General features: G+C 47.9%; 1 protein-coding gene across 3 annotated transcripts in view; it reads right to left on the reverse strand.

Annotated features, from left to right (window-relative positions):
* Window positions 1-25800, reverse strand: part of ASTN2 (astrotactin 2) — a 1029079-nt gene that overhangs the window by 50849 nt on the left and 952430 nt on the right. For all 3 annotated transcript variants that reach the window (XM_055579471.1, XM_055579470.1, XM_055579469.1), the window contains one exon: window positions 9969-10110. In XM_055579471.1, coding sequence (XP_055435446.1) covers window positions 9969-10110 — 142 coding nt within the window. The remainder of the gene's footprint in view (window positions 1-9968; window positions 10111-25800) is intronic.

Consider the following 25800-nt stretch of genomic DNA (forward strand, 5'->3'; position numbering starts at 1 on the left):
GATCAAGCCCAGGTCTCCTGCATTGCGGGCAGACGCTTTACCCTCTGAGCCACCAGGGAATCTTCCCCCCAAAAAATGTGAGAAGAAAAGGAGAAAGAAGATGTACAGACACAGAGAGAGTGAGGATAAGAGAAGTAGACCCAGGAGACAGGAGAGCAAGGATGGCAATGGGAGGAAAGAGAGGGAAAGGAGAGTCAGACAGAAACAAGAAGAAAGGGACAAAGTGTGTGGGGAGTCGGGGATGATGGAAGAACAAGAGGGGACTCAGAGAGAGGAGAGAGCGAGAAAGAAAAAGATGCAGGAAATACAGGACGGAGGAAGAGAGGAGGGAAGGAAGTAGGGGACGAGGAGGGGGTTGAAGAGAAAAAAAGAGAGACTGAGAAAGTTTCACAGCGGGAAGAAAAAGCCAGGCAAGAGCGCGGCAGGAACCCTCAGGCCCGTCCTGGCTCTGTCCCTGCTGTGTCCTGGATCAACCTCGGGCCTCAGCCTTGGCTCTCAGAGGCGGCTGCCTCGACCCTGGTCAGCATGGGGGGTTTCCTCTGTGCACATCTCCTTACCCCTAGGAGCTGAGAGTCCCCTGAGAAGCCAGCTCAGCCATGCCCAGATGGGAGCATGAAGCTGGAAGAGGGAAGACGCACAGAGCCTTGAGCCGGATGAAGCTCTTCAACCTGGATTCCGACCCTTCCATCTCTGATCACCGAGAGCTGAAGTCCACATCCTGGGCTCTGTTATCTCCCAGCCTCCAAACTCATCTGAACTCATCAAACATTCTTTGGGGTGGTGGTGCCACTCCACCCCTCTCCCACGAACAGAGAAACATAGGCCTCCGAGGTGGAAATGCCGTGTCGTCCAAGGACTTGGAGCGTCCTAGGGCCAGACGCAGGATGACCCGCAGGCCCCCTGCTTCCCATCCTCTGGGCGAGCACTTAACGAAAGCCAGACCTAAAGGGCTCCTGATGACTTTCACGCATTTTCCAGTAAATTCTGTGCTGATTCTTGGCACAAAGAGAGGAAATGAAGAGGGCAGTGTAGGAATGTAAATAAAAGGAAACTTCGGGATTCATCTACTATGTAATTATAGTATCCATGGCAGTGGCCCTGGATGCTTCTTCAAGGCGCTGCCCAGGCTGTGCCTGGGCAAGGGGTGGGGGTGTCCTGGAGGTGATGGGGAACCCAGCAATGCTACACCCAAGGCTTCAAGCCCCTGGGCTTTTGGAATAGTATTTTGGGGACAGGGAGCCTGGACTTGTTTGCAGAAACACATGGCCAGGAAACAACTCAGTCCTTGAGACCTGGAGGTCCTGAGCACCTCAAAACTGGCATTAGGACTGCATCCCCAGGAGGAGCAGGGATCCTCACAGACTTGGGGCTCAACTGTTGGTGTGGCATCACCAGAACTGAAGTCTGAGATTCAGGGGGAGCCATGCAGCGTCTGGTGGCAGGACTCAAAATCTGTTTTCCATAGTGTTTCCAACATCTGAGTTGGGGGCTCTGTATAAAAGATACTCTGGCCACTGGATGCAAAGAGCCGACTCATTGGAAAAGATCCGGATGCTGGGAAAGACTGAAGGCAGGAGGAGAAGGGGATGACAGAGGATGAGATGGTTGGATGGCATGGAGGACTCAATGGATTTGGGATATGCAAACTCAGGGAGATAGGATCTAGTGCAGTAATTTCAAATCGAACCTCTGGAAATAAATTGGCTGAATTCAAATCTTATCTTCTCCATTTACTAGCCTGGAGGTTCTGGTCAACTTATCTAACCTCTCCATGCCTTAATTGCCTAATCTGTTGCATAAGAGTAACAGTCATTGCCTTAGAGAGTTGTTCTGAGGATTAAGGTAGATAAGATTTAAGATGGAGTTTTTTCCAGTAGTCAAGTATGGATGTGAGAGTTGTACCATAAAGAAGGCTGAGTGCTGAAGAATTGATGCTTTCAAACTGTGGTGCTAGAGAAGACTCTTGAGAATCCCTTGGACAGCAAGGAAATCAAATCAGTCAATCCTAAAGGAAATCAACCCTGAATATTCATTGGAAGGACTGATGATGGAACTCCAATACTTTGGCCACCTGATGTGAAGAGATGACTCACTGGAAAAGACCCTGATGCTGGGAAAGATTGAAGGCAGGAGGAGAAGTGGGCAACAGAAGATGAGATGATCGGATGGCATCACCAACTCAATGGACCCGAGTTTAGGCAAACTCCAGGAGATGGTGAAGAACAGGGAAGCCCATGGGGTCGCAAAGAGTCAGACATGACTTAGCAACTGGACAGCAACAACAACAAGATATACAGGTAGGTAGCTACAGACACATAGAAACCTTGAGATGGATATAGAGATATGGTTCCAGATCACAGCCTGACACTCAGTGGATGTCTTCTGAATATTTGGTGAGAAAGGAAGTGAAGATGAGAAGTCAGTATCTCCAGATTTCTGCATTGACTTAAACATTTTTCCAAAATCATTCAACAACTATTTACTAGATTCTTTACCAGCATCAGACACTGTTCTAGGCACAGGAGATATAGGATGACGAAGGCAGACACAGACCCTACCCTACACAGTGGATGGTCTAGTGTGAAAAGGCAGACAACAGAGAAGTAAAAGTGAAAGTGTTAGTCCCTCAGTCGTGTCCAACTCTTTGTGACCTCATGGACTGTAGCCCACCAGGCTCCTCTGTCCATGAAATTTTCCAGGCAAGAATACTGGAATGGGTTGCCATGCCCTTCTCCAGGGGATCTTCCCAACCCAGGGATGAAAACCAGGTCCCCCAGATTGCAGGCAGATTCTTTATCATCTGAGTCACCAGGGAAACCCAACAGATAAGTAAATTAGATGCTAAATCACTACTGCTCTATTAAGTGGCATGGCTTTGTATGTCTATGTGTATGGTGGGTGTGATCTGTTGCAGATAATGTGGTCAAAGAGGCCGTTTCTAAGATGACATTTGATCATAGACCTGAAAGACCAGAGCTGGGGTCATGGGAAGAGTCAGGAGAAGGACCTCCTGGGGAAAGAAGAGTAGAAGCAAAGACCTTAAGGAAGGTACATTCTAGCACTGTCTGCAGAGTGATGAGTCAGGGTCAGATGAAGGACTGACTTGCTCTCCCACTGGAATGTTGTGCACACAGCAGTCAGCACAGTGACCCCAGGCGTGACTGCTTGGGTAGAGTCGTGTAATGACAAAGAGTAGATGAAGTACTGACAGTGAGCTACAGACTATCTTGTGCTCTTTACACATTTTGGTTCATTGAATCCTCATGATCCTATGAAATAGTTCCTATTAGTAAGATGATTCCATTGTACAGATGACAAAACTGAAACTCAGATAGGTTAAGAAATCTGCCCAGGGCCACATGGAGTAGATACTGAAAGTGAAGTAAAAGTCACTCAGTCATGCCCAGCTCTTTGTGACCCCATGGACTATACAGTCCATGGAATTCTCCAGGCCAGAATACTGGAGTGGGTAGCCTTTCCCTTCTCCAGGGGATCTTCCCAACCCAGGGATGGAGCCCAGGTCTCCCGGATTGCAGGCAATTCTTTACTAGCTGAGCCACAGGGAAGCCCATAGGTACTGGAACCAAGGTACAAATTTACCTCTGAGGTCAAAGGCCTGAATTAAAACTATGCACGTGCGGCAGGGTGTGGAGAGGGATATGCCTTCAAAACATGTATTGCCCTTCCCTTTGCTGCTTTTTTGACAAGGTGATCATGGTAAATTCTTATGTTCACACGTCTTAGGGCGGATTCAGAGCACTGTCTCATCTACTACCCAGTTTGCTCTTTGCGATGTCTTGGGAAGGTGTAATTATCTCCATTTCATGGATGGATTAATTAGCTCCATTCTCCAGATGAGAAAGATGAGGTGTGAAGTACCTTTCCTGAAGGTCGAGGTATTCTTGTCTCCAGTGTTCTCTCCATTGCAAATGTTTGCTTGTAGTTAGAAGGTCCTCCACCATTATCCCTACCAGGTACTTCTGAGAATTCCACGTGTGTGAGTGGACAAGGACAAGGCCAAGAACAGCATGTGAGGGGAGCAGGGTGGTGGTGGGGTGTCAGCTTGGGTAAGACTCAGCTCTCTCTCTTCTTCTCATGTGACTCTGAACAAAATGTTTAGTCCCTGAAATCCCAGTTTCCCCACCTGTGATACGAAATATGATGATGAGGATGCCAGATCTATAGGGTTATGGTGATGACGGAATGAGACAGCACATGGAACATCCTGGGCCTGGTTCCTGACACTGAGTGAGTGCCCAATACATGTTTACCATTGCTTCACCCCTGTTATCCAGGAGGCCTTGGGGCCTCTGAGAATTGGGCCATTGGTCCGGAGTCTCCATCGCTGCCTCAGTATGCAAAGTCACAGAACCCACTGAGTTTAACCTTTCCATTTCACAGGTGAGAACATCAAGGCCAGAGGTGGGGGAGGAGTTTGGGAGAACTCCCAGGTCTTGCAGGGAGCAAGTGTGGGAACTGCTCCCAGTCTGACTCCTGACCTCAGGCTCTTCCCTCGCCCTGAGCCTCTGGTCCCCCTGTGGGTGTGGGCACGGGGTTGCAGGACCCCAGCTTCCTTGGCATTCCTCTCACAGAGCTGAGGCCCAGGAGGGGAGGGCAGGCCTGCAGCGAGCCTCCGAATGTGTGGAGATGAGCCCCCACCCCAGGAATTAGGCCTGGCTGCTGCTGTGTGTTTGCTCAGGACCCTTTGGCAGTCGTCCATGCTCAGAGAAAGGCAAGGCGGCCAAAACAAGACAGAGGCTAATTACCTCAGATAATAGGAAATTGGGGAGCCACGAAAAAAAGGGTGTCTAGGCCTCCGGCCAGGCGAGGGCAGAAGCAATGGATGCAGCTGGGTCTGACCCTTCCGCCTTGAGCGGCAGTCCCTGCTCAGGGTCACGCTCCGACTCCAGCAGCCCAAAGGCACCGGAGCTAGGCACAGTCAGAGCTGCTGGGGACCCACTCCCTCTGCTGCTCTTTGTTTGTTTTCATTCAGAAGTAAAACAAATGAAACAAACAAGGAAATTCAATTTAAACTGGCCCGAGTGCTGATGTTATACCAGGGTGAGCTTAGGACAAAAAAAAAGGAAAAAAATCAGACTTGACTTTCACTCCTACTATCCATCTCAACTCTGTGGTGCTGTGTAAAGTTACATGGATGGAGAGGCTGTGAGAGCAATTTGCCTTCCTAGGTGGGGTGGAGAGAGGGAGTGGGAGTAAACAGGGGCCAGAGAGAGAGAGAGAGAGAGAGAGAGAGAGAGAAGGATGAACCAGAACTCGAATAAGCAACAGGACTGAGCAACTGAGATACACATATGCATGAGTGCCTGCTAAGTCACTTCAGTTGTGCCTGACTCTTTGTGACCCAATGGACTGCAGCCCACCAGGCTCCTCTGTCCATGAGATTCTCCAGACCAGGATACTGGAGTGGGTTGCCATGCCCTCCTCCAGGGATCTTCGGATTCAGGGATCAAACCCACATCTCTTAAGTCTCCTGCACTGCAGGCGGGTTCTTTACCACCAGCCCCACCTGGGAAACCTGACACAAACAGAGAAACACAAATGGAGAATAACACAGAGAAAGGCAAAGAGGGGACGACTGGAGGATGGCAAAGACAGTAAGCTATGCAGAAGATATTCACACAAGAGACAGAACAAAAAGCCAGGAGAGATGGACAGAGGGGCAGAGAGGCATGGCAGGGTACAGCAAAAGTGAGAAGGTAAGATAAGTTGGAAGAGCAAGAGCCCAGGAGGAGAAGAGAGAGAATGAGAAAAAATCCCCATGGCAAAAGGATGCATATCGAGAAATCTGTAGCTGGGGTGGGTCTAATCCATCTTCATTTTGAAGACACTGAACGTGTGAAACAGGAGAGGATGTGAACATCCTGCCCAAGGTCCCAGAGACAGAAGTGGTGGTTGTGGTGTGTGAACCCAGACTTTCTGACTGAGACACCATGCCTCTGGGCCTAAGCACCCGAACTCTTCCCTCACCTCTTCTGGCAGCCATGGATGGAGGGTTTGATGTCCACCTGTGCTTAATTAAAACTTGGGAGTCTGCACTCATGCTCTTTTTTTCAGCCTGCTGCTGCTGCTGCTGCTGCTAAGTCACTCCAGTCGTGTCCGACTCTGTCGGACCCCAGAGATGGCAGCCCACCAGGCTCCTCCATCCATGGGATTTTCCAGGCAAGAGTACTGGAGTGGGGTGCCATCGCCTTCTCCCTCTTTTCAGCCTGCTGCTGCTGCTGCTGCTAAGTCACTTCAGTCGTGTCCAACTCTGTGCGACCCCATAGACAGCAGCCCACCAGGCTCCCCCGTCCCTGGGATTCTCCAGGCAAGAACACTGGAGTGGGTTGCCATTTCCTTCTCCAATGCATGAAAGTGAAAAGTGAAAGTGAAGTCGCTCAGTCGTGTCCTACTTTTAGCGACCCCATGGACTAGAGCCTACCAGGCTCCTCCGTCCATGGGATTTTCCAGGCAAGAGTACTGGAGTGGGGTGCCATCGCCTTCTCCTACTTCTCTCCAAATGATCCTAGATGCTCATTCTTCTCAGGACCAGTGGGACTCCCAGCGTGCCTCTTAGAGAATAGCTCTTCCCAGATTATCCTGGGGAAAAAAAGAGACACTGAAAACCAGCAACTGGGTCAAAGAGAATGAAAGAGGAAGAAGAAAAAGAAACTAACATTTCCTGCAGACCTCCCCCACATACCGTGCATTCTGGTAAACCCCATTCATGGAGTTTCTTCATGCTCTTCCCTACAAGTCTATGAGATCAGAAGATTCCCAGCCCCTTTTCCCAGAGGGAGGAACTGTTGAATAGAGCAGTAACCCAGGGCCTTCCCCGGGGCCAGCCATGGGTACGGGACAGCAGCAGGATGTATACCCAGCTCTGCTCATCTCCGAAGCCTGAGCTCTTTCCACTGCCACATGTGGCCTTTTTGGCCCAAGAGGAAGAAAATTCATTTTGGTAAGCAATGAGCAAGCAGAAAATGCAAAACCCCAAGAACTGACATTGGAACTCTTTTAAAACTGGAGACTTGAGTCGGTCAGACTTCAGGGGAGGAGAGCCGCCAGTGGGATGAGAGACGGGTCCAAACACCACGCTGGCTCCTTGTCAGAGCGGCCCGCATCCCAGGCTGGTTAATAAAACTGATTTCAGAAAGAAAATAAAGAAGTGTTCAGCGTTAGGGATGACAGGCTCATGACGAGCACATTTCCAGGACAGGAGAATAAATCATGCTCCTGCTTTGAGAGGTGGGGGGGGGGAGGTGGGGGGATGTTGGTAAAGAGGAACGGAAGAGGTTAGGGAAGGTACGCACCACTCCTGGAGGATGGCAGCTTATGTGTCAGCTCTCGGGGTTAACTGCTCTTGGGGTTCCATAAAACATTCCCTCCCTCATTCGACATAACGGGCCTGTAGGACTCCAGCCTGGGTAATGCTGAGTCCCCACAATGTCACCCAGAGACAGGGTCACTACTCACATCTCAGCAGACAGGAACCACCTGCTGGGGCTCTGTCCCTGTCTGCTACATCTTCTCTCCCAGCAGTTGGAGAATGCAGGGGGAGGGAGTTGAAATTCATTACTCCAACAGCAGGGGCAGCAAGCACGATAGAGATAACAGCTAATGGTCCTCACGCTCCTACTGGGGGCTTGTGACAAAGTGAGGAATTTTGGGGTGTTACTAGCTCATCAAATACTCCCGGGCTCCCAGCAAACCAGACACCATATTGTCTGATTTACACACGGAGGGAAATGGAAGCTGGAAGGTTGAGAAGTTCCCTCAATGCCAGACAGCTGAGGAAGTGCAGGGTTGAGGTCTGCCTGCCTCCAGTCTATGCCCTCAATAAGGGGTGGAGGTCAGAAGTCAGGCAGCAGGAACTCTTTCCAAAACACTGCTTTCTTCATACGATCATAGCCTTTAGAGTTGAAGAGGATCATAAAGCTCTTAATCTCGTTGCATACTTGTATTTCACAGATGCAGTGACCCCAAAGCTCAAGGGATCAGCATCAGAGTTTACTGATTAAGAGGCTGCAGATTCATGCTCCGAAGACCTAAATGCCAAGTCATTGCTGAAGGCCTGAGGTAAATGCTACCATGGCTGTAAAAGTTGCCCACACGTCCCACTGAAAGATGTCTATAGCCCATTGTACTTTAGGGATTCCATTCCTAGAGTTCTTGCTGTCCCTGACTGATCCTGCCTTTCTGTATAAAATAAAACCTGGGCCCCAACATCTATGACACAGTCATTGGCAGAGCCCAGGTCAGAAGCCTGATTTCCATCTCATGGTGATATACCTGAGTCTGGAGCATGGACACATTGAGTGTTAAAATGAGTCTGAATATATCAAGAGCTGAAAAGAGCCCAGTGGTCTTCAAAAGAGTCACAGTCTTCCACAGAAAATAGGGATGGGATACGTTTTGGAGATGAGGAGTAGTCGCTCAGTCCAGGGAAGCCCTTTGGAGATGGGGGACATTTACAGATCGCAGAGGGGCTACCCTGGCAGCTCAGGTAGTAAATGATCTGCCTGCAATGCAGGAGACCTGGGTTCGATCCCTGGTTCATCCTTCCTTTCAAGTTGGGAAGATCCCCTGGAGAAGGAAATGGCAGCCCACTCCAGTGTTCTTGCCTGGAAAATCCAATGGACAGGGGAGCCTGGTGGGCTGCAGTCCATGGGTTCACAGAGTTGGACACGACGGAGCAACTAACACATACACACACATGATTTACTGAGCACATACTTAGACACTCTGCTAAGGTGTTCCTTATTTAATTCTCATGCAGATCTACAACCTGAGTTTTATTATTTCAGCTTTCCTGAGGTTTGTAGAGGCAAAGTGACTTAAGGCCACACAACTAAAAATGTCAAACCCGGATTTGAATCCATGGTCTGTGGTCTTTCATACTACCATTAGGTTTTAAGTTATCTGAGGATAGAGATTTTGTCTTGGGCACATTTATACTTGCCTTCTAACAGTGCCAAGACATAGGAAATATTTAGACAGGTCTATTGAATAAGTAAATGAGTATAAGTGAGTAAATAAAAATGTGAGTGAATTAAAGGATGAATAAATAAGTGAAAGAATGATGGAGTATAAGAATGAATGGATAGATAGATGAATGGGATGGATGGATGGATAAAGGAAAGAAGAAAGGGGGAGATAGATGGAGAGATAAACAGTGGATAGATGGATGGATAAGCAAATGAATCAATGAATAAAAGAAAAAATATGAGTGAGCTGAATAATTAATTGGTCAACAGTGCCGTAGTCAACAATGGCAGCTTTCTAGATGGGAGAGGGAGGTGGCTTACGGCTTCATAATCAGAGAATGAAGAGAGCAGGTCTCTAGAACTCTCTGTTACAGCTCTGTGGCCACATCTGAATGAAGAAACACTCACTGAGTTGGGAAACAAAGACAATGAGCCCCCTTCCCCTTGGAGATGAGCAGGTGAGTCTCAGATGAGTCAGTGTTTGCATCTCCAGACATTGGGATGCAATGACTCTGTGCAATACTCTATGAAACAGTTATAATGGTACTATTACTAAGGGTCTGGATGGACCTAATAGTGAAAGAGTATATGTATGTCCTACAAATGTATATAGACTTTAGATACACCGATCTACCATCTTTCAGAGGGGATGTCACGAAATCAAGAAAAGAACACCACGCAGAGACTCCTGTCTCTGCCCTCCTTGCAGACTTGCTGTGCTCCCTCTGTGGCCTGCTGTTTCTTCCTCAGTGGGAGGAATGGTTCTGAGTGACTGGCTTCCTAGGGCCCTTTAGCACTAGCAGTATATGATTCTGTGACTCACTGTGGTGATATTTCTAAATCTTAGCCTATCAAGGTGCACACACAGACTGGTCTATAAAACACTTGGCTGGCCTGGACAGATTACTCATGCCTTGCATCCCAGACTACTTAAACTTTTCCTGTCTGCTTCACGCTCCCCACATACAAAGTACGTCTTACTTGTAGAGACCGTCGGGCTCCAGACACTTGAAGATGACGGAGTAGATACTGACTTCAGGGACCTCTCCATGGCTTCGACCAGCTGCTACACAAGTTGTGCCCAGGCCAGAGAGTAAGTCATCGGCAAAACTCAGGAATTCTCCTGGAGGGAGACAAAGAGAGATGAGCTCCCCAGCTCAGGCCTTGGTGAGCAGACATTCTTGCTGTTGTCCAAACCCATCCAACGTCTGGATACCACTATTAAGAGGATTAATGGGCAGAACAAGCACAGGGTATGAAAATGACACAGATCAGGGTCTACTCCTGATGACTCTTTGCTTAAATTTCTGTCTGCATTTTCTCAAGTGTGACATGAGATACTAATACCTACCTTTATAAGATTGTAGCAAAGCTCAAATGAGCTTACTGTGAATGAAAATGCTTGACAAGGCAACAGGAGGACAGTGCTCTCTGTCTAGAGTAACTGTTTTGGCCTTGTCACTGCCATTTACTTCCTCTCCCCTTCAGCAAGCTTCTTTGGAATTGCAGTTTCCTTGCTCGCATGATGAAGGTGTTGGACTAAGGATGTCAAACAGGCCTCACGTCACATGGTCACTGTTACACATCGGTCCTGGCTTCATGGTGTGTTATGCTGAGCTGGACTGAGACTGTTACAGCTAACAGGGAAAGAGTTCCATGACTGATTAGTGATGAAGCTCATGAGACAGGAAGGGACAGTCGACGAGCAAGTGCCTTGGACCCTGTGATTCTCAAACATTGGTCTAGCCATTGGATTTTAGGAGGCTGCTGAAGTTTACTAGAAATAGGGTTAATCACAAAGATGAGATGGGCATTCCTGGTGGCTCAGTGGCAAAGACTCCACCTGCCAATGAAGGGGACACAGGTTTGATCCCTAGTCTGGGAAGAGCCCACTGCCCTGGAGAAACTGAGCATGCGCACCACAACTATTGATCCTGTGCTCCAGAGCCCAAGGGCAGCAACTACTGAGCCCATGAGCCACAGCTATGAAAGCCCACGCACCTAGAGCCCACGCTCCACGACACGGAGACGCACAGCGAGAGGCTCGCGCGATGCAGCGACTAGTAGACCCTGCTCTCCACAATGAAGAGCCCGCGTGCAGCAGGGAAGACCCGGCACGGTCAATAGAGTAACAATTAAAAGAAAGTGAGCAGATACGTCTTTCTATAACATAAAAGAAGGGAAGATGAAGACTAGAAAGAATAACTAAACATCTGAAATCTTGGGATCTAGGCTTAGCCTAGAATTTGCTGTATAACTTTGGACAACTACATTCCCATCTCTGTACTCCAGTTCTCTCCTCTGAAAAGTGAAGGTACTACAGTCACTGTTTGGATTTCTGAGAACATAAAATAAAAACAGCTGTGCACAAAGATTAAGTTATGAGGATAAACACTGTGGTACTACTTACACTAGCAAGAATTCTAAAACAGCTAAATATTTAATGATAGCAAGACAGTAATATTAACTGTAGGTCAATGATGCAATGAAATATTTTATAATCATCAAAAACAACATTGAGGAAAACCGTTATTTGAAAGGATATCCATAGCATAGTAAGTTAAAAAAGAACAATTTACATTATTACAGAATAATTTAATTTTTGGTGGAAATTGTACATGTATATCTGTCTTAAAAAAGGAATAAGATACAGAAAATGCATAATATGACTTTGGAAAGTGAGATAATGGGTACTTTCTCTTTTAGTTTTGCTTATCTATCTTTTAAAAATTATCTACAATGGACATGTATTGCTTTTGCAACAAGAAAAAAAAATCAATGAAAATTACTTAAAAATTAAAGTAAATGAGCCAGACTAAATGGCCTCTGGGGCTTCCCTCATAGCTCAGTTGGTAAAGAATCTGCCTGCTGTGCAGGAGACCCGGGTTCAATCCCTAAGTTGGGAAGATCCCCTGGAGAAGGAAATGGCAACCCACTCCAGGATTCTTGCCTAGAGAATCCTATGGACAGAGGAGTCTGGCAGGCTACGGTCTGAGGTGTCTGAAAGAGTCGGACACGACTTAGCAAGTAAACCACTAAACCACCAAACGGCCTCTAAGTCTTCCGGTTCTAAAACACGATGATTTTAGAGGCAAGTGAGGTACTATATGTAAAATGTGATATGAAATGAGATGAGGCCTCCAAACTGCTGACTCCTTGTTCTTCTTCATGCGTGATATGGAGGGCTTTGCACTCTTTTCCTTACTTAGATTCTCAGCAATAAACAAGAGGAGGACGTCTGTTCAACTGTCTTCTCTCCATGTGGGATTAAGGACGATCCAACATGGTAGAATCATCATGAAACAGTAACACTGACCGTGTGTCTGGGAAGACATGGCACTTCTCTACCAGGAAACTGAGTGGACAGAATTTACAGATCACTTCCTTTTGGTCTTTTAAAGAAGAGTTTCACCTTCACTCACAAGTGAACCGTGTGACAGTCATCTGACTGAACCGTCCAGATGACCCTGGGATGATTCAGACAGACAGCAGTTCTAAAACATGTCTGTCCCTGTGGTCCAACAATGTATGTCTGATGTGTTTTTTGTTTTCTGCTTTTTACAAAGAAAAAAAAAAGCAGACTTGATACATACATGCCAGAGCAAGTGTCTGAATCAGGCTAAAGTCAGGACATACAAGTTCAGCTGCTATTGCCAGACAGACTTGGGACTGAATTTGAGTTCTAACAATTATTATAAGTCCCTTAACTTCTCAAGTCTCAGTTTGCCTTTCTGCAGCAAGGGGTCAATGACTCTTTTGAGACTGGAATCTAGAAAGAAAGGCTGAGTCCAGGAAGAAAGTCTGTTTAGAATCAGAGGTTTTGTCCTGCCGCCCCACCCCCCCACCAAAAAAAATTGAGGAGGTAATTGAAATGCTTTTTATCACCAATTTTGGCATCCCTATGTTTTCTGTAGGCCTCTTATATGAAGCTTCTTCCATAATAAAATCATAATCCAAAGATGTCTTCCAATTGATACCAAAGCAGAATAGTATATGGGGTGAAAAATAAAGGAGAAAAAACAGGAGACTATTCACTGGATGGAGTGAGGGCTTTGTTTCTCGTGGTTTTTCAGGATTCCAAGTCTGGCTGCTTGCATTTGTTTTCTTTGAGCTTGAATCCATGCCTGTCTGCGTTTCCATTTGCTTCCAGATAGCCATTGAAAGAGCTGGCCCTCAGTGAGGGAATTCAGTACGCTGTGGCCTGGATTAACTGTCTTCAAGCCAAAAGATGGTTGACATTCAATTTCAAATGGACATAGTTTTCCAGACATTTCCATGCATTTCAGAATAACTTAGACCATGGATAAAAGCCCCACTGGTCAGTAAGTTCAGCACACGTCTCAGTTTATAGGTTTAGTTCAAGGAAAGAAACTGGATAATGTGGAGTAGATGAACTAGTCATGCCAAACACATGATGATGATGCTTAGTGTTCAGTTCTGTTTGGGACTATACACACATAATAACCGTCCAAACAAAAGCAGTTACTATGAAGGAAACGGATATTTTCACACCAACCTTTGTTTTTCCCATTTAATTCTCACAAAATTCAGTCTTAAGGAGTTAAATGTTAGTATCTCTGTGATAAAGCTAAAGTTAAGCTCACAAATTTAGGAAGAGACAGAGCTGAGATTTGAACCCATATCCTCCTAAATTCCAAAGCCATTCTTTGATGCTACGCTGCCTCCTAGAGAAAGTTCAAAAAACCAATAGTGTTAGAAAGGGAGCTTTCTCAATTCATTTCGAATTGCACTTGAATTCGTGCCACTCTCTTAGCTCTACGGGCTTGGGAAATGAAACAATAAAAGAAATGGTCCCCGACCTTCCACAGCTTGTAATCTGACAACAGGAAGGGTTGTTAAATACAAGAACAGACCCATAAAGTAAATTGTAAGATTGCTTGCGTTGGCACTCTATTCCAGAAGGTTTCAATGCAGCCTAGAAGGAGACAGGTGAATGCAGCGACCCCTCACTGTCCTTCCTCTCCCCGTGAGGGTGCGGGGTGGTAAGAAAGGCCTGGGGGCTTCTCCGAGTACAAAGGTGAATTTGTGCAATTCAACATATGCATTGTGGTATCACGGTATACTACATTCCATGTCTGGCAGCAGTATAATTGAATGAACAGCAATAAAGTGCAGTGGTTAAGAGGTTGGGCTCTGCATTTACACTGCCTGGGGCTAAATCCTGGTACATCCCCACTTACAATTTGCTTTGGACAGGTTCCTTGACTCTCCACATCTATTTTTATCATATGTTAAATGGGTAGAATAATGCGATCTAATTTAACAGCATTGTTGTAAATATCACATAAAATAGCATGTAAGTATACTGTTTACAAACCAGTTAGCACGATGTCTGGCATACAGTGACGGCTCAAAACAGAAGTCAGCTATGAGTATTGTTTCTGTTATCGTTGTTGTTGCCATCACAATAGAGGAGGGATACAAGGACCATCAGGGATTATTTTTACCCAGCCTGCTCCTCTTCCAGGTGACAAAACTGAAGCCCAGATAAAGAAAGCGGCCGTGCCCATGGCCATACACCAAGTGGGAGGCAGCCCTGGAACAAGATTGACCTCTCAACTCCTAGAGCCTATGAGACAATTCCTGCCAGTGAGCATATGCGATAAAATCACTGAGAACAGAAGAGCTTCCACAGCTGCTCAAGCAGCCTGAGCTCCTCATTTTGTGACCAGCTTTAATCAACACACATGTGAACCACATGCGCTGGGCATTGCCTATGTGCCGGGCCCTTTACATGGCGCACAGCTCCACCCTGCTGTCTTCTCACACTTGAAACCTCCGAGGACAATAGAAAGCCCAGGAAAGACAGAAGGCATTCCACAGACTTCACGTATGTAATGTAGTCCGGTGGTTTGTGAATTAGAGCATCTAGACCTCCAGGCAGTAGGAAGAAACAGTGGATGTGGTGGGGGCTGAAGTCGGTCTCCTGTGTACCCACCCCAAACTGCAACCAGATCAACTCCAGTTTGATCTAATCGTATAGACCAATGGCCCATGTTTTATTTAGGTTGGGAATAAAGACTGTCTTTTAAAAATCTTGGCTTAAAAGTTTTATTGCTTAAAATGTTTGACTCTTAAAACCCTGCCACATTCCCTGATAGAAATTCAGAGCCTCGGGAATGTTATTAATACACCCCCATTCGAGGCTTTGCAGCTACCTTCGCTCAGAGTCCAGAACCCCAGTCCAGCTCCCCTGCCTCTGAGCACTGTGCACCTTCCACCAGGACACTGCTCGGGTTACCTCCGTCCCCTCTTTCCCAGAACGTTGTCACGGCCACATGGCAGAAGCCTTCTAGACCCAGGCTGCTACTGCCACCTGGCCCATGCCTGTCCCAGACTACCCTAACATTCTTTTTCTGTTTTCCTTTCCTTGAAAACAGATAGGGAGTTGGGAGCCGCTGAACAGGAATGTGCCTGTTCCCCATTATGGCCCTTCTGGGGCTGTAACCCGAGTGGGCTCGGGCCAGACCCCCACACATTTCTTGATCCACTCAGGCCTGAGCCTTGCTCTCGTTACCATTTGCAGAAAAGGTCAATCACGATTGTGCTGAAGCTTCAGAACCAACCCAGCAAAGCACAGTGATTTTCCTGAAGGCCCACCTCCTCTGCCTCAGTACTCTCTCTCCCTCCCCTTTCATCACTGCCTCGGTCCTCTTCCTCCTGGTTCGCCCTCTCCTTCTCCTCCTCCCTCCCTCTCTCCTCTCTCTCTCTCGCTTCTGATTGAGTTGAGGTCACAGTCAAAGCCGGCCATGAGAGCAAATTGAAAACAGGTTGGGAGAAAAGCAGAAAAGAAATTCCAAGATGGAAGGGGCTGGGGCAGTGAGTTATTTAGCCCAGGTGGGGAGAAAGGTCCCTGCTCTGAACACCACGCTCTTTTCAGGAAACGCCGAGGGGATTTAGAGGCCACCCTGGGCCTGGCCTCTCTCTAACCCGCAGATGCTCTTCACTGAAGTGCCCAGGGAACAGCAGAGCTCTGCATCTCCCCCACGTTTCCTTTACTTGGGCAAATGTAGAAGTTCATTCTGAGACCTTGTCGGTGACAATGCATCTTCGAGGGCCTCACGCTGTTCAGCTGCAGTTGGTTTGTTTCTTCCAAAACCTAATGTTATTTTAAATCAGAAGAACTGGTTGCAGGATGCTTCTCACATTTGCTGTCATGGCAGTATGAGCTAGGAAAAAGAGATTGGGGCGGGGGGGGGCAGACAAGACCTGCTTTTGAAGCCAGGCTCCACCACTAATGAACTACATTATCTAGGGATGGATGATTAAACTCTCCAAGACAACTTCTTCATCTGGAAAGTAGAGGATCATCAGAGAATCAGGAAGGAATAAATGAGATAATATATGCAGTATACCTGCTACATGAATGGTTTACCAATGTTAGAGCTCCTCCCCCATGCTACCTCATCCTCCTCGTATCTCATCAATTTGCCAGATGACAAACTCTTTAGTGGTCAGACTCAGCTGCTTTCAGATACATTACATAATACCTAATTCCTTATCACCTACCCTCCCCCCCCCTTTTTTTTTTCTGCAAAATGAAGTAATTTTAATAAGAAGGACAGAAGGTAGGCAATCAAGGAGGAAAGGAAAAAGATGTTTCTTTAGCTCTTATCATATGATATCAACAGTGCTAGACAGTTTTATGTAATTCCCTTGATTAAACATTCAAAACAACCCTGGCTTGATTAATATTCAATTCTGTGGCCACCTGATGCAAAGAACTGACTCACTGGAAAAGACCCTGATGGTGGGAGAGATTGAAGGTGGAAGGAGAAGGGGACAAGAGAGGATGAGAAGGTTGGATGGCATCACTGACTCAATGGATGTGAGTTTAAGCAAGCTCTGGGAGTTGGTGATGGACAGGGAAGCCTGGAGTGCAGCAGTCCACGGGGTCACAAAGAGTCGGACACGACTGAGTGACTGAACTGAACTGATTAATATTCAGTAAAACCTAATGAACTAGGTTAATTGTGCATTTACAAATGAAGGAACAGGTTCAAAGAAGGTTGAACGCCTGGCCTAACAAGATCCACCTGGGAACAGTAGCAAAAAGGCCAGAACCAGGACATTCCCTGTCCAAAGTCTGTGTTTTTCCTAGTATGTATCTGCCTACAGACGGCAAGATGCTTCTGGTGGGAGTTGTGTTTTGCTTGCCTCTGTGTTGCTAGTACCCAGCACAGGGCTGGCCATGTAGGTATTTGTGGAATTCTATGAAACCAAACTTCAGTGGCTGAAGCCTGGATCCAGACACATCTCCCTAACACTATCACTGGTCATCAGAACTTTCTTTTGGGAAACCAGGCTGCCTCCTGTGTGATCTCTTTCAGGAGGGCACAGGACTTCCACGGTGCAGGAGAGAAAGTGAAAGTCACTCAGTCGTGTCCAACTCTTTGCGACCCCATGGACTATACAGTCCATGGAATTCTCTGGGCCAGAATAGTGGCGTGGGTAGCCTTTCCCTCCCCCAGGGGATCTTCCCAACCCAGGTCTGAACCCAGGTCTCCTGCATTGCAGGCAGATTCTTTACCAGCTGAGCCACCATGGAAGCCCAAGAATACTGGGGTGGGTAAGCTATCTGTTCTCCAGTGGATCTCCCCAACCTAGGAATCGAACCTGGGTCTCCTGCATTGCAGGTGGATTCTTTTTTTTTTTTTTTTTTGCAGGTGGATTCTTTACCAACGAGCTATCAGAGAAGCCCATAGGAGGGAAGGGACTGCCAAAAAATATAAGGGCTCTGAAAAAGGTGATGGTGGTCTAGCCAATATCTACTGAGAGCTCCTACATGACTGGTGTTGTGCTAAGGGGCTTCTGGCTCACCCTCATGAGGCTTCCTGGGTGGGGCGGTGGTAAAACAATCCACCTGCCAATGCAGGAGACACAGGTTCAATCCCCGAGTCGGGAAGATGTCCTGGAGAAAGAAATGGCAACCCACTCCAGTATTCTTGCCTGGAGAATCCCACGGACAGAGGATTCTGGCGGGTTACAGTCCATGGGGTCACAAAAGAGTCAGATATGACAGAGCACACACATGGCTTCTTGAGGCAGGAGGTACATGCACACCCCGGGCCCCCACCCCCACTAAGCAGTTTGAGTTTGTTCCTTGTGGACAGAAACTCCAAAATATCAACAGCAGGGCAATTGAGAGAGGAGACTGGGCCCTGCCCAGATAAAAGGTAAGAGGCAAATATTTCTCATTCTCGAAATCAGGGAAACTTTCCTGACTAGAAAGCTTGTTGGAGGTCAGAAGAGGCGTGAAAGGGAAGTCACTTAGTTGTGTTCAACTCTTTGTGACCCCGTGGACTGTAGCCTACGAGGCTCCTCCATCCATCGGATTCTCCAGGCAAGAATACTGGAGTGGGTTGCCATTTCCTTCTCCAGAGAATCTTCCCAACCGAGGAATCGAACCCAGGTCTCCCACATTGCAGGCAGACGCTTTACCCTCCCCAGGGAAGGTAAACCCCAGGGAAACCAGGCGAGCCACCAGGGAAACCCCAAAAGGGGAGTGATGCCAAGCTACCCAGAAGCCTCTCTGCTGGGATCTACCTTGGCTGAGAGATGCTCACACACACTTGGGAGAACACGGAGATATACCAAATACGGTCTTAGAACCAGGCAAATCAAAATGATTGGCCAAAGGCAAACCCAAAAGAAATGCCCCATGAAAGTGATTTAAACTACCACAAGGGCATGACTCTGAGTCTGCCCATGTGCCTATCCACACATACTGTACTCTTTTCCCTCCTAATAAACATTTTACTTATTTCACTACTTTCTGTCTTTGTGGGAATTCTTTCCTACAAAGCCGAAGGGTCAGGGTCTTGTCACTGCCCACTGGTCTAGTGGCTAGGATTTGGTAGTCTCACTGACTTGCCCTGTCCCCAATCTCTGGCAGGGAACTGAATCCCTGCTTCAAGCCACTGTTATTACACCCAAGATTACTCATACCAGTCCTGAAGTGGACATCTGTAGGCTTGACCCACTCTAAAACCTGCCTCCTGCTACTTAGAGCATGCTGGCTTTCCACCGGGGAGCTGGCTCTCCCCTGATTTTAGTCTATATGATTTAGGTAATCAGTGGCATGATAGTCCATGTCGGAGACCAGCAAGAGGTAAGAAGTGACCAGGCCTGATCTATCAGACTAACTCCTGGGACAGAGACCAAGTCCTGGTGACATCATTTGAAGCCTTGGATCAGCTGTGTCTGCAGTTAGATATACCCTTGAATATTTCAAATGCACGACTCAGTATTTTCCCTTTTCTGCCAAAGCTAGTTTCCACTTGTTTTCTGTTACTTGCAACCAGGAGTCCTACCAGATACAAATCCTATGAGGTAGACGTTATGATTGCCATTTTATAAATGAGAAAAAAAAAAAAAAAAAAGTGTTCACGGGTCTTAAGCAAGTTGCCCAAGATCACACTCCATCTAAAATAACAAGTCTGGGCTTCAAATCCAGAGCTGTCAGATGCCCAAACCTGAGCCTTTCCCATCATAAAACACTGTGAGGGCAGAACACACAAAGATCCTGTTATTCACCAAATCACTGAGTACTTCCAACGTCCTGTTTCCTCTTGCCCTGTCTTCTGACCTCACTGCCTGTGCTCCCTTCCTCACTCAATCACTCCAGCCAGGCTGGCATCCTTCCCCCTCCTCCTCCTCTAGGATGCAGAGCATGCTCCTGCCACAGGACCTCTGCACCTGTGGTCTCCATGGCTTGAGAGTTCTTCCCCATGTCTTTTCATTGCTCACTCCCTCTTCTTACTCAGATGGGGGCTGCTTAAATGTCACTTCCTCAGAAAAGCCTTCTTCAGCTACTCAATCTAACTTAATTACTCTCTAGCCCCTATTTCACATCACATACTGATGAATTACTATACTGCCCATCATATAAGTCCCATGATAAAGAGACTGTTCCCTTAGCAAAGTGTCTATACACAGCACGTTCTCCATAAATAGTTGTCTAGGGAGTGAGTGTAATTATGGTGTACTGTAAACTGACCTGGGCTTCCCAGCTGGTGCTAGTGGTAAAGAATCCACCTGTCAGTGCAGGAGATGTAAGAGATGCAGGTTTGAGCCCTGAGTTGGGAAGATCTCCTAGAGAAGGGCATGGCAACCCACTCCAGTAATCTTGCCTGCAGAATCCCCTGGACAGAGGAGCCTGATGGGCTACAGTCCATGGGGTCACAAAGAGTTGGACATGACTGAGGCAACTTAGCACACACACATGTAAACCAAGCTGATGGCTGTGAGCACAACATGAAGAAGAAGGCTTGCGTTCCTCGGGGAGCAGAGCCTAAGTGAAGGGCTTGGGTGCAGATGCTGTATCTGGGAGGTGACTTCAAGAAAACAGGCATGGGGAACAGGAAGGATGAGACAGGGAAGAGGGACAGTCAACAATGAGGTGTATCACTGTTTGTCGTTGTGAGTGATGGGGGCTTGCTTCCAAAGGGACCCTCGAGGAGTGAAGGGAGGGACGGTCCCGCAACTGTTTGGCTAAACGCTGGGGGACTGGAACCCATACCTCCCGATTTCTGACAGCCATTGGTAGAGAGCCTCCCTGGGGGGAGCCAATTTCCCCACACTCTTTTTAGTACGGCTTGCCCCCAGGCCTAGGGAGCTCAGTCTCCTACGAGCCATGGGACAGGAAATGCAAGTGTGCATTTGAGGTCACTGGCAGCACAAGGCGAGCCTGAGTGTGCACCACAGCCGCAGCTGAAATAACCCTGGGCCAAGAGGCTGCATCACGGCCCCGGCGGCATCTGCTGTAAAGAACCAGTCTCTGCCTTTGAGGAATTGGTAGAAAGAGCAACAGATGAGCCTTCGTCATCAAAGTCCAGGACAGACTTGACAGGCCCACTGCTGAGACAGCCCACAGTCAGTTACCGAATGCCCACCGCATGCCAGGGAGAGGGCTACACGCTGTGGGCACGGTCCCGAGCCACTCGGGCGAAGCCCCTCCCTGGGGCGCTCACAGCTTAACAAGGCAGGCTGGCGAGGGCTGCTTTCGTGAGCAACCCTCCGGACGGTCTTGCAACTTGATCCTAATACGGAATTTAATAATATTAAACTCAGCATTAATGTGCACTTGGCTAACAGAGCCTGTCCTTTTCTACAGTTGGATTAATTAAGGCCGTAAAAGCCCTCGTCATCCCCACCATCCCGAGGACCAATGATGCTAATACCTTTGACTGGACGGGCTATTGCTAACATGTGTGAGGAGAGCCGGTCTGGGGAGCAGACTGTAGGGGAGGGGGTGAAAGGATAGCCCCTTGCCATCACTCTTGGAGGACCACATGTGTGTTCACTGCCGTCACGGCACTCATCCACCGAGGGCTTTCTTCTCTTCCTTTCCTTTTTAAAATTGCATTCCTAAACATTACACTATTGTGAAGTGGAAAGAACCCCACGGTACAAAATGTGCTTCTCATCAGACTCTCGGTGCCTCGAACACTTCCAAATGTCTCCAGTTTTCATTCAGCGTCTCCTTCTCTGGGCAGCAAGGCAGAAAGCTTGTGTGCTGACGGTGGGCCCGATCAGCTCCTCTGACCGCAGATGTGATGAAACGGCATACAATCTGGCAGAGCTGGGCTATTATTCACATTTGGTCAAGGGGAGAAGAGAGGCTCGGAGATTGGGGCATGGTGCCTAACCACACCGCTACTACGCTGCGAGGCTGGGACTTGAACCTGGGCTGATCCAATTCCAGAGCCTGTGGTTTTTCCACCACAACATGCACTTCCTAATTGTTCTGTCTCTGTGGGCCTCAGTCTCCATGTCTCTACAGGAGGATGCCAGTATTTACCCTGCAAGGGGCTCAGGAGGAGTGAATTTGATGCAGTCCATAAAAAAATATAGAAGTGCCTTAAAATTTGCAGAGTGACGCATCCGTAAAAGCATGCTGTTTGGGGAAATCCACAGAGTGTCAGGTAAGATGATAAAAATGCCAGGGTGGGTGCTTCTGGAGTCAGAGAAGGGAAGAAAAGACCATCCTTTGGGAGGTAGTAAGGATATCGGTGTTCAGCCCCCAGGACACACCAGAGCACACAGACCGTGATGGCAAAGGACCTTCACCAACCTGAAAACATACCTGCTGGTGACACAGAGGAAAGGAGACAAAGCTGGGGACTGAGGATGCTCCAGAGCAGGGAAATTGAGGCTTAACTTCCTGGGCCTAGAGCTTCCAGAATCTTCTCAGCTCTAGAGGACTGGCTTCCCTTCCTTCATTTCAGCTGAAGTTCCACATCCCCAGAACCCTCTCCCTAAAGAACCCAGATTGCCTGCTCTCGGTTATCCCTCCTCACAGAACTTGTGACTTTTTTTCCAAGGGCTAGTGATAGCCTGCAGTTACTATATTTCTTTGCTTACTTCTTTATTTTCATTTGATCACTAAAATGTTAGTTCCATGGGTTCAGGAGCCTTGTCCATCTTGTTGTATCTTGTTTATAATCTCCCCAGTGGCTGGCAGAGTGTGGGGGACACAGCAGTCATTCGTTAAAGATCCACTGACTGAATGGAGGTGGGTAAGGCTGGTGGCTTCCCTTGTAGCTCAGTCGGCAAAGAATCTGCCTGCAATGCAGCAGACCCAGGTTCAGTTCCTGGGTTGGGAAGATCCCCTGGAGAAGGAAATGGCAGTATTCTTGCCTGGAGAATCCCACGTTCAGAGGAACCTGGAGGACTATAGTCCATGGGGTCGAAAGAATCGGACATGACTTAGCAACTAAACCACCACCACCACCAAGGCTGGAGAGGTCAGTAGCCAAGGACTCAGCCAGGCTTTGCAAACATGTTGAGATAACTTGTTTTCGCTCCTGTCCAGTGTCTTTCTGGAAGCGTTCCGTGGTCGCCCCTCCATCCAGCAAGCGTCAGGTTGCTCTGCTCGGTTTCCCTGGCGCCCTTGTCTCCATTGTGGTCTTTAACACACTGTCCTGTCACACCTACTCAGCGCCTCTCTCCCCTGTGGGCTAGGAGGAGCTATGGGAAGGGATCTAGCCACTTGTTCACCATCTCAGCCCTGTCATGGGCATGCAGAATAAGCAAGTGTATGAACAAGCAGGACTTCCTTTCCAGCTGGAAGGAGGTCCACAACAGGCACAGTGGGTTAGGGCTTCCTTGTACAGCAAGCTTTGTTTGTTGTACACGTGTGTACAACATAATGATTCAATATTTGTATATATTATAAAGTGATCACCACAACAAGTCTAGCTAACATCCATGATCACATATAGTTAATTTTTTTTCCTCACCACATGACCCAGCAACCCCACTAAAGAGCATATATCCAGAGAAAACCATGATTCAAAAGACACAAGCACCCCAACATTCATAGCAGCACTATTTACAATAACCAGGACATAGAAACAACCTAAATTTCCATCAACAGATGAATGAATGAAGATGTGATACATACACACATGGAATATTACTTGGGCAGCAATCTTTGAACTGTGCCAGAGCCATCCCATGGGGCCAGCAGACCTTGTGTGAAAAAGCACCGAATCCAGCGTCAGGGGAAACGCGGCAGCCCTGCCTCTCTGTGACACCCTGTGCAGATCAGGTCCTCTCTTTCTGCAGACGCAAATGGCCATGATGGAAAGAAAGGGCATCAAGCTTCCTCCCAACCTGTATCTGATCTGACCTTGCAGCTAATGTCAACATCGCGACCCCTCTGTTTTCCTCTAAAGATCACGTTGCTTCCTCATTCTTAGCTTTCCCGAGCTCTTTGTCTAATTGTCAGGTTAACACTCCCTGACACATACATCTCAAGATGCCTCCCTCATTAATATTCTGGCTTCCTGATCTCTGCTTAGCCCTGGTGTTTCTGTGCAGCCAAGCCTTTGACTGCATCATCTCAGCGTTCACAATGGCTGCCCATGAACCCTTTGGCTCTTGCCTCTGTGATGAGAAGTGCCTTTCTCTTCCTTCAGCCTTCTCCTTTTGCAAAGCCCTTTACAGTTTGCATTGCATACCCTACCTCTTCATATTTAAGCTTCACGAGTGACGGGTGAGGTGGGCAAACCAAGATGGAAGTGAACAGTCCCATTCTACAGAAGGGGAAACTGAAGTTCAGCACAGAGGCTGGAGCACACGCTTCCTGACTCCTGATCGAATGCATTGGCAGCCGGTCTCCTGTACAGCCCAAGAGCTGTGTGCTCTTGTCTCCTCACCCACACACTGAGCCCAACCATGACTGACACAGCTTCGCAGCCACCCCGTGAAGTAGGGAAGGAGGCACTCACCCTGCACTCACCCTTACTGAGCCCCCCACGTGTCACTGACTTAGTTATATTTACTAAAACCCCAGTGTCAGGCCCCCTGCGGGGAGGGCAAAGTAGCAGAAAAGGCAATACTTTGCTTAGTCCTGGGTTTGAAACCTGACTTTGCTGAAAGACTCTTCCAGTCAACTTAATCTCTCTAAGCCTCCTTTTCTTCATCTGTAAGATGGATGTGAAAATGCCCACATTAAAGGAACAATGGGATCATACTGAGAATTAATGTAGGCAGTCAATACAGTGCCTGGCACATGGTAACCATTCAACAAATGGTGCCCTTATTATCTTTAGTACTATTATAAAAACTACCAATTCACAGACCATTTCATATTGGGTAGGGAGAGAATTCAACAATCCAGAGAAAGTGAATTATCCTCGTGAATTTAGCACCTCTTTCTCCTCCCAGACAGAGCTGCACAAACTATGCGCTCATTTAGCATTAAAAAATGTGACATGCCCAGAGCTTCTTCCCTTCACTAAACATAAACCTCAAGGCCTGGGATTAGCAGATAGCTGGGGATCTTCAGCAGATAAGGGGGCCTCTATTTGCCTTTCTTTTTTCCCCTTGCAGGCAAATCTAACCTTCAAACCTAGTCTGATCAGGACCCTCCAAAGATGACCTCTGGGGACCCCCATCAAGGCACCAGCGAGGATTCAATGAGACCCTGAGTCCATTTCATTACCCAATGCACTTCCCCACCACACTTGCACACGCACGTATACACAAATACACACGCCTCCCTCATCCCAGCCCCGTGCTCAGGCCCCACAGCAGGGAGCCTCCAGGAGGGTGGGGAGGAGGCCAGCAGAGATGAGTCAGGTTTTCTGGTCGTGCGAGCAACACCATTCCACCGCACAGAGGTGAATCACTGAGAAGGAGGTGGGACCAGAGAGGTGGATTTCCAAGTGAGAGAGACAGAAAGACAGACAGAGAGACATACACAGAGAGGAGGAAATGGGGAGGAGCAGAGGAGGACTATCAGAGAGAACCAGAGCCAGGAAATACTAAGAGACAGAGAGGCTGAAGCGGAAACACAGCTCTAGAGAGGAATAGAGAAGAAGGAAAAAAAGGGTCAAAGATGGGAAAAGAGAGTCATGGAGAGACAGATACAGGCAGAGATCAAAACCAAGAGAAGTGGAGGCAGGAGGAGATCAAGATGAAGAGAAACAGGGAGGAAAGGAGGAAGGGAGGCAGGATGGAAAGAGGGGAGAAATTATCCAAAAAAAGAGAACAAGAGAAGACAAGAGAAACAGCAGGGGCAGAGGCAGGGAGGGAGGCGGAGAGGCAGACAGCAGGGCGCTGAAGCCCGCGCTGTGAGGTGAGGAGCAGGATGCCCAGTGCTCCCCAGGGCCGGCCAATGCTCCTCCTCACCCCACTCTCAACGGCCCTGCCTCTGCTCTGACAGAGGAGACAGACGCTGGGCCCAGACAGTGCACGCGGCTCCCTTCCGTCCTCAGCTTTGAACCCGAAACCAACACAGTCAGAGACACTCTTTCCCACAGCCTGGCTGGAGGAGGGTAGC

This window comes from Bubalus kerabau, chromosome 4 (genome assembly GCF_029407905.1).
Source record: "Bubalus kerabau isolate K-KA32 ecotype Philippines breed swamp buffalo chromosome 4, PCC_UOA_SB_1v2, whole genome shotgun sequence".
Taxonomy (NCBI): domain Eukaryota; kingdom Metazoa; phylum Chordata; class Mammalia; order Artiodactyla; family Bovidae; genus Bubalus; species Bubalus kerabau.